The 15,669-nt window shown below is 37.9% G+C and overlaps 2 protein-coding genes across 2 annotated transcripts; one reads left to right on the top strand and one right to left on the bottom strand.

The window, feature by feature from the left end:
* Nucleotides 1-435: 435 nt before the first annotated feature.
* Nucleotides 436-7,985, top strand: slc9a2 (solute carrier family 9 member 2). The gene is made up of 12 exons (XM_066686559.1): nt 436-709; nt 1,640-2,103; nt 3,371-3,621; nt 3,788-4,005; nt 4,205-4,404; nt 4,669-4,758; nt 4,909-4,979; nt 5,404-5,571; nt 5,669-5,783; nt 6,206-6,322; nt 6,419-6,506; nt 7,089-7,985. Exons 1-12 carry the CDS (start codon nt 436-438, stop codon nt 7,472-7,474), a joined length of 2,442 nt encoding a protein of 813 aa, XP_066542656.1. The 3' UTR covers nt 7,475-7,985.
* Nucleotides 7,986-8,320: 335 nt separating this feature from the next.
* On the bottom strand, nt 8,321-15,020 carry mfsd9 (major facilitator superfamily domain containing 9). Its single transcript, XM_066640938.1, has 6 exons — nt 14,883-15,020; nt 13,372-13,459; nt 12,345-12,388; nt 11,068-11,197; nt 10,680-10,889; nt 8,321-10,492 (listed from the first exon to the last, which is right to left on the bottom strand). Exons 1-6 carry the CDS (start codon nt 14,961-14,963, stop codon nt 9,663-9,665), a joined length of 1,383 nt encoding a protein of 460 aa, XP_066497035.1. The 5' UTR covers nt 14,964-15,020; the 3' UTR covers nt 8,321-9,662.
* Nucleotides 15,021-15,669: the final 649 nt, after the last annotated feature.

Below are 15,669 nucleotides of genomic sequence, written 5' to 3'. Positions count from 1 at the left end.
ATAGGCTTTGGTAAATTGTGTTTTATTATTTGGCAGAGTATCAGTACCATTTAACTGAGTCTGATCCCAGGCTGATGAATTCTTCTGGAGGTGATGTACTGCTTCAGTCTGATCTAGAGCACAAAGGGAGCATGTACTCCTATGAGGTGTGTGCACGAGGCCACACCCACCACAGACTCTCTCAGGTAGAAGAAAAGCAGGTGAACGCAGTACGAAGGGAGCTGAAGAGAGGATTTTACAGTTTAAAAACACTTAGTGGGACAAGTTATGGATAAGAATGGAGCAACAGTTGAGTTCATTTCTTGGTTTAATTTTTTTACAGCATGTTTTTCTTCTTGAATCGTCTTTTGAATTGCTTGTAGTACTTGGCTGTGGCAGGAGAACAGCAGTTTTTCTTTAAGACTTTCCTCAAGAGCTTACACCTTGGAGGAGAAAATGGCCTTTTTAAAAAGGCCTGTTTTTATCATTGTCATTTCCTTGGCTGTGCCAGGATTGGTCTTCTTTGGAGCCAGCGAGGAGGTTTCAACACAATCCACAACTGCTACACCACTGGTTAAAACCACAGAACATGGGGCAGCAGATAAATCTCCTCAGGTGTTTCCTGAAGCAGAGAAAAGCTATCTCCCCCTCTTCACCGTCAACTACCCACGAGTTCAGATTCCCTTTGAGATTACACTATGGGTGTTACTGGCTTCATTTGCAAAAATAGGTAAGCAAACACACTGCCATAAACTGATAAGTAGTTTCAGTCACAAGCTCTCAGTGAACATTCTTGTTTTCTTTACAGATTTTATAACTTACACATTATCCGTCTCATAAAACATCAAAAATATCTTTATCGAAAATCATGTTTTGACTTTTTGTTGTGTTTTGTAAACACATTGGTGTTGTGTTATATACTGGTATCATGAGCAAACATACATTAATATGTATCATGAGAGAAAAGTTTTCAAAAACATGGGTGAGCATTTCTGCGTTCAAACCACAATTTAACTATGACAGTCCCAAACAGCAAACACAGACAAACAGGGTTTCTTAGGTCATAAGTCTAGGGAACCAGTCCTGTTCATTTGGAGAGAGGGAGATGGATGTGGGGACTAATTGCATATTCACAGATCTGCACATGCTGAATGAAAGTTCAAAGCTGCTTTTAAGTTATTAGGTAACTCAGTCTTGAAAACAACTTCTTAATATGTTTTTATGAGTTTAATTGATGACTGTAGAAGGACTTATTTGGAGAGGAAAGATATTTTGCCATGTCTCATATCTCTAGTAAATATAGCACAATGAAAAGAATAAATGGCACATAAATAAAATACAGCCTCTTAAATCTAGTCTATTTATCTGATATTTATCTTTCTGTTATTGTTTTAAAAAGCTTATGCTTATTTTAGTGATTTCTAAATTTTACATTTTGTATATTTAAGGGAATGTTATTATCTGCCAGAGATGTATAGAATTTTTGCTACATTAATAACATGAAGCATATAAAACTGTGTAAAAATAACAATCTTAATAACAAACTACTAATATTCTTAAAATAAATAAAAAATGAGAAATATTATATGTTTCTTAACATTTTTAGCATGTATAGTTTTTGGACTGCAGATGTGACCATTTCTTTTACTTCTATAATCAGGTTTCCATGTGTACCATAAGATCACAATTTGGGTTCCAGAGACCTGCTTGTTGATTGCAATTGGTCTTATAGTGGGAGCAATTATGCACGCAGTTCATGAGCAGCCCCCAGCCGTCCTGACCTCCAGTGTCTTCTTCCTGTACATGCTGCCTCCTATCGTCCTGGATTCAGCCTACTTCATGCCCACTCGGCCCTTTTTTGAGAACGTTGGCACAGTGCTGTGGTTTTCCATTGTGGGCACTTTGTGGAACTCCATTGGTGTTGGTATCTCTCTTTATGGTGTATGTCAGATCCAGGCCTTTGGTGTTGAGGACATTAACCTTCAGGAGAACCTGCTCTTCGCCTCCATCATATCAGCTGTGGACCCAGTGGCTGTGCTCACTGTGTTTGAGGATGTGAACATCAATGAGCAGCTTTACATCGTGGTGTTTGGCGAGTCCATGTTTAATGACGCAGTTACTGTGGTGAGTAAATTTATTGAGATTGATTTTCAAGCACATGAGCAGGTAAAATCTACCCAGATGTAAAGTTAGAGAGTTATTGATAATCTTATTTATTTATGCATTTATTTATTTATTTATTTTCTGATTAACTTATTAATTTCTGATGTCTAATTTCTTGAGTTTCTTTGGTCTCTTGAGTTGCTGCTCCCCAACACTTTTAAATATCAAGGTGCCTGATTCTTTTGAATGATGTAGCAGTAGAATCTCTTTTAGCTCTTATTCCAGTGGATGACACTTTACTTTACATTGTCTGATTTGAGCGCATGTGATGATAATGTTAAAATCATCTGCCCAAAAATTCAGAGAACTGTGAAAGTACATTCATTTTCTAATGAATATTTTTAAAAATTTTAAAAGTGTCTTGCACTATAAGAGTGATTGGAAACTTTCCATTTTTTCAGTTACTAATAATGTTATGTGTTTAACAGGTCTTCTGTGCACATATTATTTGGATTTCAAGTCATACGTCACTCATCACTATCGGCTTTATGTCATAAGCTTGGTTTTAAATCGACATAAATGGGTGTCATATATTTTTCACCCTCACATATTTTTTGTTTTTCAAAACTTTGAAGCAAGAAATGAGGGAGTATTTTTGTGTGAACCATGTCTGTCTTAAAGTCTTTGCCTGTGCCTTTGATTATGGACCTTGGAAGCATATCTTTACTTGGCTTTGTGAGCAAGGCTTTTGTTTTGTGCCCTGTAACTGTGTACAAGGGCAAACATTTGACCATGCAGGAGCAGGCGTGGTTGCCACCTAGAAACAGAGTTTCGGTGTCATATTGACAAGAAAAGGCCTTTAGTCATGCCAGGACAATGCCTGAAGATACAGACATATTTACTTTAGAAATGTTTAAAAAGCTTATAAGGCAAACTATGACTAATTTGTGAATTATTTAGTTTTTCATGTTGTTTGAACATTGTTTACCTTTCCCAGTATCTGTCCTCACAATCAGGACCACAAGGAAATACTTGCATAGTACTTAGTAATACCACATCTAGAGGTAGATTGCTGGTTTAGCACATTACTCGAATGTTAGCTCTTACACCTTGTTGATAAATCTCTCCCATGAGTGTTTTAGTAATTAACCTTACCCATATTAATTCTAGTTTTGCAGCACTTGAATGGCAATATGTGAAGCTGTTTGTGTTTCGTAATACAGATATGCTGACTTATGTTTGACCTGCCTGATTAATTTATTATTTTTTTATCCCTTGTTTTGCACAGGTTTTGTATAATCTCTTCAATCATGTGGCAGAGTTGCCTGTGGTGGACGCTGCAGATGTGTTTTTGGGTGTGGTGCGCTTTTTTCTGGTGGGCATAGGTGGAATGCTCTTTGGCTTTGTGTTTGGTTTTGTGGCAGCCTTTACCACTCGTTTCACAAGGAAAGTGAGAGAGATAGAGCCTCTCTTCATCTTCATGTACAGCTACCTGGCCTATCTGCTAGCTGAGCTTTTATCCATCTCCAGCATCATGGCGTGAGTGAAGTAATGCAACATACACACACACACACATACACTCACACATTGATCCTTGGTACTTGGTCAGAAAAAGCCTTTAAATTCAATGAACAACAATGAACACAGAACATATAGATTATGCATCTTCATGTCATCACTGAAGTTTATTTTTTAATATCATCAGCATTGTGACCTGTGCCTTGACCATGAAGTATTATGTGGAGGAGAATGTGTCCCAGCGTTCATGCACCACTATTCGTCATGTCATAAAAATGCTTGGTGCTGTGTCAGAGACACTCATATTCTTCTTCCTGGGGGTTGTTACCATAACAACCGATCATGAGTGGAACTGGGGTTACATCCTCTTCACTCTGCTCTTCACCCAGATCTGGAGAAGCCTAGGTAATGACCCAAATGTATGAGTATAACTATTGATGGCATAGTATGGTTCTATAGAAGATTAATATAGAATGGAAATGTATTTCATTCCAAGCAGTATTTATTTGAAATGTATTAATACATCAATTTCAAGGTCTGTCGAGATCAGACCAGCTCCAAAATAATTACCAATGAAACCTCATTAACTGCTGTTGTCTTTCAGGTATCCTGGTTCTAACGCAGATCATTAACCCCTTCCGCACTATTCCATTCAACTTTAAGGACCAGTTTGGTCTTGCGTATGGTGGCCTTAGAGGGGCCATATCATTTGCCTTGGTCTACACACTTCCAAATACTATCATTCGTAAAAATCTCTTTGTAACAGCCACAATTGTCATCATCCTCTTCACAGTTTTCATCCAGGTATTTCTTCCATTTAAAGTCAAATAATCTCATCTTAGAACAACACCTTTGATCTGATTTTGTCCACTCAATCTTAATAAATGATCAGTGATTCTTCTGTCACTTCAGGCCTAATAGGCATGTTTATAATATTTACAGAAATGAAAGTATTAGGCCATGCAGTTAAAAACCTTTAAATGTTTCCCTCTAATTATTTCTCTGACAGAATTTAAATACAATCATGCAGTAAGAAGAACAAATAAACATTATCACTTTTATTTGTAGGGTATCAGTATAAGGCCAATTATTGAGCTGATGAACGTACGTAAAACCAACCGAAATCTTGACACCATCAATGTTGAGATTCACAAAAGGGTAGGTAACTGGTGATGGGCATGGTCTGTATTATTTAAGTAAATGGTGGCTGAGATTTGAGTATAGAGGTTTAAAAAAAGAAATATAAATTATTCTACAATATAAAAAGAAATCTTGCACTCGTGATAATCAAGTTGCCCTGACTTTCAGTTGATGGAACATATCATTGCGGGTGTAGAGGATCTATGTGGACAATGGAGTCATCACTCCTTGAAGGATAAGTAAGTATTAGGTCCCTGACAAAGAAGAGGAGATTGAAGTAACAGAAACACATAATGATGAAACACCGACTTATTATTCACAATAAATTTTAAAAATTTTCAAGGCCCATTTCCAGAAAAGTGCTCTTCAAAATGTAAATGAATGCAGAATGTAATGATGTTCAAATCATTTAAACCTTATGCTTAAATTTATGCTTTTTAGAAAGGGTACACAGGTGTGTACACCTGATGAACTTCAGTGTCCACAAAGAGGACACTTTTAATTAACTAAATTAAAACTATTAGGAAGGTTATTTACCAATGTACCCTGAGCAGACCTTTTGCATATTGGTGTACAAATGTAGTATTAATAAATATGACACTGTATATACACTCTTAAATGTTCTAATAACTTTCTAGTTGTCTGTATCTTGTTTGTTGTTAGGTTTATGCGGTTTAATAACCGTTTCATCCGTAAGATTCTGATTCGTGATGACCGGCCTGAATCAAGCATTGTGGCGCTGTACAAGAAGCTGGAGCTGCAGAATGCCATGGAGGTCCTGGACACCATATCTGGTGACATTAGTGCAGCACCCTCACTCATCTCACTGCAGTATGTCTACTTCTCTACAAATCACAACTTTAATAAAGACTTAATTGTAGCAAAGGCTACAAAGGGCTGGTGTTCCCATGTATTGTTTGTTTTTCAGTGAGGAGAAGACTTCTGATAAGAGTTCTTATAAACCTAAGAAAACATTCTTGGCATCTGATCTGGTGGCAATGCATGAAATCCTGTCAAAGAACATGTACAAGATCAGAGAGAGGGTGAGTTTGTCACGTTGTCAAAGTTAACATTAGTTTATTTGTAGTTGTTATTCAATGTGTCAAATCTTGATAGAACTGTATTCATTTTGAGCTTAGATATTAATTACATTAAGTTCCTTTTTGTTCCTGAAACACACACAGCACAATAAATAAGAAAACTTTATCAAAGCAATAACAGCACTACCAGTAGCACAGAAATAGAAATATCTAGCATGCTCTGAATAGTCTACATATGGAACCCTTCATGATTTGAATGTATACTGGATCATAATGATTTTTCATTGTTTACTTTTGAAGGATTGTTAGTAAAACTAAAAATGCTGTGTGTATGCTATATTTTAACCTGTCTAGATTTCACCACCGTTTAAGTCTGAAGTATTAGGTGAATTTTGTGACATTTTGATTTGATCTTTTACTCTCAGACGGTGTCCTACACCAATAAGCATGCATTGCCCAATGACAGCAAAGCGAGAGAGATCCTGATAAGGCGTCACACCAGCATTCGACGCAGCCTCAGGGCTAGAAGCTTCCAGCGCTCAGTATGAAATATTAATTGCAGCAGTCTCTCAGAGCAATATAATACCATATTTTTCTGAGTAAGATCTAAGCTCTTTTTTTCACTTTGCACTTTTCAGGAAGCAACCAGATCACAGAAGTACTTTTCTCTGCCCGTGGGTCAGAGTCTGGACTATAGATTAGCTACAGAAAGACCCAATCACAATGGTGGGGCACACATCTACTGCTATAAACCATACTTTGTACTCTTTATTTGTCTTTTTGAATCTCAAATGTTAAATGGTATGGTAGAGGATATGGAGCTTTGGAGAAGTGCTCTAGGGTTCAGGACTAACTTACTCTTTATCCTCCAAGGATATCTCCAAATGTCCTTTACTACAGTGATACTTCCTGTACAGACAGTGTCACCTGGGTTTATATTTTCAAATTAAGTCTTCACACATTATTATTTTTTAATTCTTCCATTTTCCATTGTTTGTCTACCTAATCACAGATTTTAGATTATTTCTGATAACTTCACAAGTCTCTCTTGTTGTTGAAAATTCATAAGCTACTTGTGTTCTAGCTGGATGGCACAATCAAAATGACTTTTAACTCTCTGGACTTTACTGGTAATATGCACATTATTAAATCGGCATGTGGGCCCAATATTTATATGATCAAGTTTAAAAAAATAAGTAGCCTTTGTTAATGTGGGTGTCTTACAGCAGGGGTACACTATAAAATGCAAGTCAAGGTTAATCCATGAGTAGGATTGGGAAACACTGACTTAGATACTGTATTTTTCAGGTGATGCTGATACTGCATTAGAACTCAGCACCCGGTCAGCCCGGCCCAGGTCTAAACAGCCTCGGCCCTACTCGTCCAGGGCGCTTAGGCTAGACCCTCTCAGGGAGCTGCACTCTGTGGTGAATATGGATGATGAGGTGCCTAAGGAGCAGAGAGGACATGCAGAGACTCACCAGAGCTCCAGCTCCATTGACTATAGACGACGAGCTCCACAGCAGCATAGCAGTTCATCTGGGAAGCCCAGTATCGTGGACAGTGAACTAGAAGGTGAAGAGCAGCCTGTCTCTCCCCCAACATTATGGACTCCAGAGCCCCCTGACCGCAGTAGTGGTGGGCCACGGAAGCCTCTCTTACCAAGGGCTCATTGCAAATCGCAGGACCAGTAAATTCTACACTGCAGACTGCATGATTTGATAAAAGGTAAATAAGGAAAATGATACACTCCAGGGTTAATATGCCTCACTCTGACCAAGGGTTTATACATTTGCATGCATCTGTTTGTTTTTTGCTGTTTACAAATCAGTGAGATCCTTTATAAATTCTACCCATCAATCATTAAAGTTAAAAATAAATAAATAAATAATTTAAAAATAAATAAATAAAAGTAATCAGACATCAGAAATTACTCTTATTACAAATTCTTAGTATCCAGGACCTAGAAGAAGCTGGGTTAAAATGTTTTGGAAGACAACATTTTACAGCTAGTTTGATTTTCCTTGTTAACTGTTGATCTGCATTAATTTTGAATACAATAATTTAAAATAAAATTGCTCATCTTGTTTGCTTCTGTTTGTTTTGGTTTGTTTTTTATATTCTGCTGGAAACTGATATTGCTATAAAATATTTGCAATAGACCACATGAACCACAGGAAGTTGATTTGTGTGTCTTGTGTTTTGTTGTACTCCCAAATATAATAAAAAAAAACTGAGATATACATTGAATTTTAGCTGCTACTTTTTTCATTTTAAGTTGTGTTGTGCTTGAAAAAGAGAATGTCACAGCTGTGATTTCACATATGCTTTTTGTTACAACTTAAGCTTTCCAGTTGATGATTACGTTTTCACATAAATCCAACCTTCTTTTGTCACTGCAATGGAAGAGTGCCTCATTACCCAGTGAGGTGCATGCACTTGATGTATCTGTAGTATTTGCTACTATATTTATGTCATATGTTGTTTAAACACAGATTTTATTGAGGTTGTGTATTTATTTTATTTTTAAAGGAGCATTTTTAAAATTAATCTGTAATTACAGCCAGGGACCATGAGAATTATTCCTCATTTTTGAAAGCAGAACAAGAAAATTGTTACATTTTCATTTCATATAATTACATACAAGAATAAAACATACAAGAATAAAAATGAATGCAATAAATATTGTCACACATATCAGTTTTGAACTGATAAGTTAAACTGGACTACCTGCCCATTCTCACTTTGCAATAATGCTTGATGTAACAAACAAAATAAACTATTGGGAAAAGTATGGAAATCCCGCAGCACAGTAGTGTCGCAGTCACACAGCTGCAGGGACCTGAAGGTTGTGGAATCAAGTCCCGCTCCGGGTGACTGTCTGTGAGGAGTTCTCCCTGTATCCGCGTGGGTTTCCTCCGAGTGCTTAGGTTCCCTCCCAGGGTCCAAAAACACACACTGTTAGGTGGATTGGTGTCTAGAGGTGTGAGTGAATGTGTGAGTGTGTGTCGCCTTGTGAAAAACTGGTGCCCCCTCCAGGGTGTGTTCCTGCCTTGCACCCAGTGATTCTGGGTAGGCTCCAGACACACCGCAACCCTGAATTGGATAAGCAGTTACAGATAATGAATGAATGAATGGACACCCCTGGTCAAATGAGAGGATATGTTCTGCATGGACGTGTACACACACACACAAGAACATTATCTGAAAAACAATCCATATGTAAAACTAAACAGATTAACGTAAATTATGCACTAAAAGATTTTTATTTAATTATTAAATTAGATTAGATTTTCTAAGATTGTTCTTAGAAAAAGAAGAGGAATGTACAGACTTTCACAGCTGATATGGACTGTAGGGGCATAATATTATTTGCTTTGGACCAAGTGTATTTTTGTGTACATTATATATTTAAAAACACAAAAGAGGAAGTGCATATAATGAAGTGCAAGAAATGTAGTGTTTTTGTCCCATTAATGCCTCACTGAGGTAACAAAAAACAAAACCAAACAGTACAGAAAGTGGTGTTTCCCTGTAATACATAGATGACTACATCTCTTAAACCACCTAAGCTGGTGACTGGTTGATGATACTGATTATAGGTGTTCACCTAATTAATATCCGCTTTCTACTGTTTGTCTTAAAATATGAAAGTATGTGGCACAGGAAGTTTTTTGCCTTGGTATAAAGGCAGTGCTGTTAAAATTTCACCTCTGTGGCAGGTCCTCCTCTGCTGACACTCACGGTCGTGACTGCTCCAAGACCAAACCAACCAGATCAGTGAGAGCTCTAATTTCAACCTTCATTCAGACAGATCAGAAAGTCACTGCCATCTTCAGCTCACCACATTGTCCCATTCTTTTGTGTGTGTGGCTGTCACAGTTAGTGGGTCTTGTCTTTCACTTTGACATTACTCTCCCAATTTGGAGTCCTAAACAGCAGCACACCTACAGCTACAAGGCCCAGCACTGCTCCAAGGCTGGGTGGACCACAGGGACTGAACTCTTGGGCCAGACCAGACAGCAGTGGGGCCAGAACTCGTCCCACTGCTGTTACTGATTGCCCAGCCCCTATTAAGGTTCCACTGGCTTGTACCCCACCTCGCTGCAGCTCCAGGTCAGTGATGCATGTGCGGCCAATGGTGGTAGAGATGGCAAAGAAGGTAGAGCTAAGAAGCACGTGCCACACGTTGGGTGCCATGGCATACAGGAAAATCAATGAGCTTGTGAGCATAGTTGAGTGCAGAAGGAGAGCAGACATGTTATTACCATAGAGATGAGTGACAGGTCCCACTAGGCAGCCAGCAAGGGCTCCCAGCATGCTGCTGTAGCTGATCAAGTAGCCAGTCACTTTGGGCTTGAGGTCAAAGCGCTCTTCCATAGCCAGTGAGAAGTTACTGTAGTACAGCATTATAGCCACAGCCATTAACAGGCGCACTAGGAAGACATCCCACATGTCTGAGGAGGCCACAATGTGGATACGCACCCACACTGAGCTCAGCTGTCTCCAGGCAGACTGGAGAAGATTCGTATCCCTCCGGTCCCAGCAGGAAGCTCCAGCAGAACCATGAGATTTGCTGGAAGAGGAGGGGTCATGGTGGTTCCCAGCAGCACCGTTCTTTAGCCTGTCATAGGCTTTGCTGCTATTAGTATTACTGTTAGCATCTATACTGTGACTTAGTGTCTCATTCCATGGCAACATCCAGACCAAACCTGAAGAAATGCACAAAATGAGATGAGTCAATCCACAGAATAGATCACTTTCTCGTCACACCTGTCTGTTTCATATTAAGGTAGTAATGTCTTTTTGGCAACAAAGGAAACCTCTGAACATATTATACATGTAAATATTTTGGATGTCTATGCTTTCTATAACAAACCTGTATTTTCTCTCTATTACCTGCATTAAGGATGAAGATGGATGCACAAACAAACGAGGACAAGTAGAACCCTCCTTCATGTTCAGTGAGGTAACCTCCTACCACAGGACCCAGAATGAATCCTACACTGGAGGCTGCATTAAAGTAACCCATCACTAGAGGGCGCTCTGTCTCTGTCACAAGATCTGACAGGAGAGCTCGACAGATGGACAGGGAATGTTTAAATAATCCTGTGGAAAGGAAAGTAATAGTTTATTTTTAATAAAATTTATAATGCAATCTAAACATCTTGCTAGTGAAACGGCACGATTCACAATAACTGGTGCATGTATACAGAATGTCCAAAATTAAAATAAAATTAATATTTTTATCTGAGAGATAATATAGGTAAAACATGAAATAACTTACCCACTGGTATTCGAGCGAGTACAAACAAGGTAATACTAGTGGACAGCCCCAAAAGGCCATATCCAAAGGCACTGAGTAGTAGACATGTCAGCAACGAATAGCGTCTTCCCACTACATCACTCCAGCTGCCCTACAATAACAAGGTTCAGAGGGACAGGGCAAAATCAATATACACTACTCTGCAAATATCAGAAACCACACTATTATCTGTTCAGAAAGTCCATTAAGTACAAATCATTGGTTTGCTACCATAGGCAATAATTAGGTAAACTAATATATACTTCATAAACAGTTTATACTCAGGCTTAAATAAAAGCCTCAAACACTAACTCTAAATCAAATGTATAGAGTTTAGTGTATTCACCCTTAAATTTTATAGATCTTTTCACTATTTTCGAGGAAACTTAAGTGATGTCTTTCCCTGCCTCCAAATTTCAGTCTTGGAAGTTTGTTGCATTTCTTGCTTCTCAATAAAACATTAAATGATGAGGCCTAGAATCTGGAATAATTTTTACTCAGTTTGACAATTTACGCCAGACCCAATCATCTAACATTTTAGTCTCAATTTACACCAGACCCAATAGATTCATATTTTTAACACAGGATTACAGAATATATGAGACATCCAAAGGCTGTCTGTTGTTAGTAAAATGTGGCATTGAGGAAAAAGTGCATTTACTTAATACAGCATAGTGGAAGATAATGAAAAATGTTGTGTATCATGTAAAAGGGGTTTGATTTGGTTACTTAAATTGGTTTTAACTGGAGCCCAGTGTGTTATCTGTGTGCATGAATGCACCTTCATACCAGCTATCATTAGTGTAAGATATTATACACATGCACACACTATACTATATTAGATAGGGACACACACACACACACACACACACACACACACACAAAACATGCTGACATTATGCAATCAGGCCCCAATTGAATTTGCTATGTTCTGCCTGTCGTCTTTAGGCGTATCACACAGCCATGGCTGTTCCTGTCCTCCATGTCCATGCTTAGCATCCAACGGAAAACAAATGCTTCCTTCTCTTATTAATTTGCCTCATGACCCTGCAGTTTTAAATCAATTTAAAGTGGGGACGAGGTTTCTAAAGGCAAGTGGACTCATCTGCTCCGATGGTGAATAACTGTCTTACAGTATAAAATCGCCCATAAGCAGCATTCCAAAACTGATCATTTGCATCACTGTAAACACAATGGCTTTAACAGCACTTGTAATATATACATAGCAAATTCTTAGACAGTAATAACACATTACTTACAACTATAGTGCTGGAGAAAAGTTGCAAAACCCCATAGGTGGAACCTGCAATGTCAAAATAAGAGAGAAGTATAAATCATTTATAAACCTCTGAGATTTCTGTGTTATTCAGATGGTCACCAGCCTAGCATGTTTTGGAATGTGTGATTGGCTGAGCTATAGCAGACCTGATCATAGCAAGCTAGAGAGTTACTATACATTTTAAGAAACAAAAATTAAAACATACATTATTGGAATACTCCCTTGGAATCTCGATGAATGGATATATACTAGTTCACTTAAAAAGCAACATTCTGAGATTTGCTATTAAAAAACTATCAAGTCTAAACAGAATGTTTTTGTTCAAAGATTTAAAATCTGTGTTATGTTAAAGGCAATGTCCATGATTTTAATCAAAAAACACATTTTATAAAATTGTGAGTATGTTTCTTTACCATCTGCTGCTCTCCAATTTGTTTGTGTGCTCTAAACCAGTCTAGTGTGTTTGTAAATGGGTAAAAGAAAAAAAGTGTCTCAGTTTTGTATGCTAGGCTTTCCATCTCTCTGGTCACAGCACAGAAATGGCATCTGGGGTGATTTAGACAATGGAGAGAACTCCAAATATTGAAAAGCATGAACCGAGAAGATCCCTGCTTCATAGGTGGGTAATATTGACTTATTTTTGTTCTTTTGTATTACTTAAGGTGGAACTGACTAAAAATATAGGAGAGCACTAACTTCATGAAAGTAAACAGACCCATAGTGTTACAATACTAAACAACTTGATTTAGAAATTATTTTCTGTGTTAGTTCAAACAGTAAGTAAAAACGTAAACAATTTGAACTTCAGACACATACAAACAACAGTGACTTCCTTTCTCAAACATGCCATTCCACCTTAAAAGGCACAGCACTTCTGAAAGTAAACTAACCAGAGAGAACAGCATCTTCTCTAACAAATAATAATACTTGTTTATTTAGTGTGTTAACTGTATTATTAACTGTTAAATGTATTGCTTTGTGACCTTTGTATAGTTAAACAGTCTTACCCACTATTCCAGCTACTGTAGGACTTGCTCCTAATGCCTTTACGTGATGACTGAGCAGAGGGATGATCATACTGACCCCAAACAGGTCCTATACAAACCAAACACCAGTGAATGACAGAATCAATGCAATACTATATTATGAACACTGACTTATAAGCATAAAGAGGCAGAACAGCTAGTGAAACAATTCAGTGAGTAAGGTCAGTCATCTGAATGGGTTTCCTCTTAGTGTTCCAGTTTCCACCCACAACTCAAAAACACTTGGTAGGTGGATTGGCTATGCTAAATTTGTTAATATCTTTCCTGTGTGATTGGGTGAGTGGGTAAAACATGGCCATGGATTGGTGCTTTGTCCGGAGTGTGCTTCTTCCTTGCACCCACTGCTTACACAAGCAACTATCCAGATAAGAGCGAAGTGGTTACGGATTATGGATGAACCTATGAATGAATGAATGAATTAATTAATACCCAACTCACACATGTAACATGCAGCTAAATATTCTTCATAGATTAAACCCTTATTATTCAGTTATTACCTTAAGACTATTCACTGTTTTGAATTGTTCTGTACTTATAGAACCAAAATATATAATAGCAGAAAATTTGGGAAATTATGTATTATTATGTATTGAAGTGTGTGAACCCAAACTTCTCAGTTGTGAAGCCGTGCACTTAGTTTCATAAAAACCCTGCTTATGAGCTTACAATGAACCCCCAGAGCCTGTTTAGCAGCATTCTCTAAAGAACTCAAGCAAAAGGTTTGGTGGTTAAACCAGCCAAGGACATGATTGAAGTCACACCATACTTCTTCAGTGTCACGGCACTTTCTATTACACTAACTGCTTCAGACTAAGAAATACTGTGTGAATGAATGAATGAAGAGAGAGAGAGAGAGAGAGAGAGAGAGAGAGAGAGAGAGAGAGAGAGAGAGAGAGAGAGAGAATGAACACTGAAGTAAAAAAAGGGTATTTCTGATGCAGGAGACTGTATTGATAAAAAACAAAGATAAGGTTTCTCAAATTATTATTCAAAATAAATAAATGTAAAAGCTAGCAAGCAGTATAAAATTAATTAGTAATCCTCTCATTACTGCACTGAATAAAAAAATAAAACATTATATTAACACAATAGCATGCATTTTTTAGGCTTTGGAGGGCATTTGCAGTGTTCACACTAGCACTGATTTTCATTGAAACTGTATTTCATTGATACGAATGTAATCACGTTTCCATTGTGTTTCTGAAGGGCGTGTTATGTTTTGGGAAGAGGTTGCGGTTGGTGAAAGCAGGTGACAGTGAAGAACTTCCTTCTGAATTGTCCGGAACACGGTTTACCGACAGAAAGAGGCCACGACTGTTAACTACAATGAATGCACTGAAGGCAGCCTCTGAAAGAGAATATTCTGAATCCACAATATCGACTCTTATTCAAAGTTACAACAGAAGAATCATTAGCGAACACAGGCTCCGACGATTTGTTTAGTGGAAAATACAGATAAAAGGCAAACTCACCATGAACCCGACCACGTAAATACATCGTATGATACTGCTGTTTCTGTGCGCTTTCTGCGGAATACTACATTTTGCGTTCATTCTCCCTTACCACAATGATACCTACGCGGAAGATCCGCCGCACTGCTCTAATCCTCCGCACACACGGTCACTAAACAGCCCCGCGTCATCACCGGCCAAGACCAATGCGGAACAGGGGGAGGGGGGGCGGGGATTAGTGTCTCAGAATGAGCCGAACCTACACTACACTAGACATGAGTCTCCTTAAAATACACGTGTGCAAGCATTTAACAAAAGTACATATTACAAAAGATATAAAACATGTATATATGTTACCCTCCATCCAACAATGATAATTAAGTACCCCCCACCTCCTCTTATGGTTTCGCCGGAAATATGCGTCATTTTATGAGTTTACACGCGCTATATTTAAACGGCTTCAGTATGGAGCTACATTAGGGTCAAAAGTTTTGTTCATTTGAAAAAAAAATCTGAAATTGAAAGTTCCAATCTTCAGCATTTTTTTTTCAAATGAACAAAACTTTTGACCCTAATATAGCTCCATACGTCTGAGGACAAGGTTTACAGTTCATTTGATCTTCATTGACGTCACTCTCTAATAAAAATTCTAAACGTTAAAAAGAATCAAAGTACTTTAAGTAAAGCAGTTATACTGATACAGGTTTTTCCATTTAATATACCACACAGAAAACATACAGGGGCATATAGTTCATTCATATGTGACAGACATATTCGTCCAAACACAGTACATACATTGTTTCATACC

Source organism: Hoplias malabaricus, chromosome 12 (genome assembly GCF_029633855.1).
Source record: "Hoplias malabaricus isolate fHopMal1 chromosome 12, fHopMal1.hap1, whole genome shotgun sequence".
Taxonomy (NCBI): domain Eukaryota; kingdom Metazoa; phylum Chordata; class Actinopteri; order Characiformes; family Erythrinidae; genus Hoplias; species Hoplias malabaricus.
Note: the sequence above shows the minus strand (reverse complement) of the source record. Positions and strands in the feature narration are given on the sequence as shown.

Coding starts and splice junctions, on each gene's coding strand:
- slc9a2 (XM_066686559.1), top strand. CDS start 436: ATGGCCTTTTTAAAAAGGCCTGTTTTTATCATTGTCATTTCCTTGGCT. Junction 4,006..4,204: donor CCAGATCTGGAGAAGCCTAG/GTAATGACCCAA, acceptor GTTGTCTTTCAG/GTATCCTGGTTCTAACGCAG. Junction 4,759..4,908: donor ATGTTGAGATTCACAAAAGG/GTAGGTAACTGG, acceptor CCTGACTTTCAG/TTGATGGAACATATCATTGC.
- mfsd9 (XM_066640938.1), bottom strand. CDS start 14,963: ATGAACGCAAAATGTAGTATTCCGCAGAAAGCGCACAGAAACAGCAGT. Junction 13,460..14,882: donor TTTACGTGGTCGGGTTCATG/GTGAGTTTGCCT, acceptor TGGTTTGTATAG/GACCTGTTTGGGGTCAGTAT. Junction 10,890..11,067: donor ACTCGCTCGAATACCAGTGG/GTAAGTTATTTC, acceptor TCCTTTCCACAG/GATTATTTAAACATTCCCTG.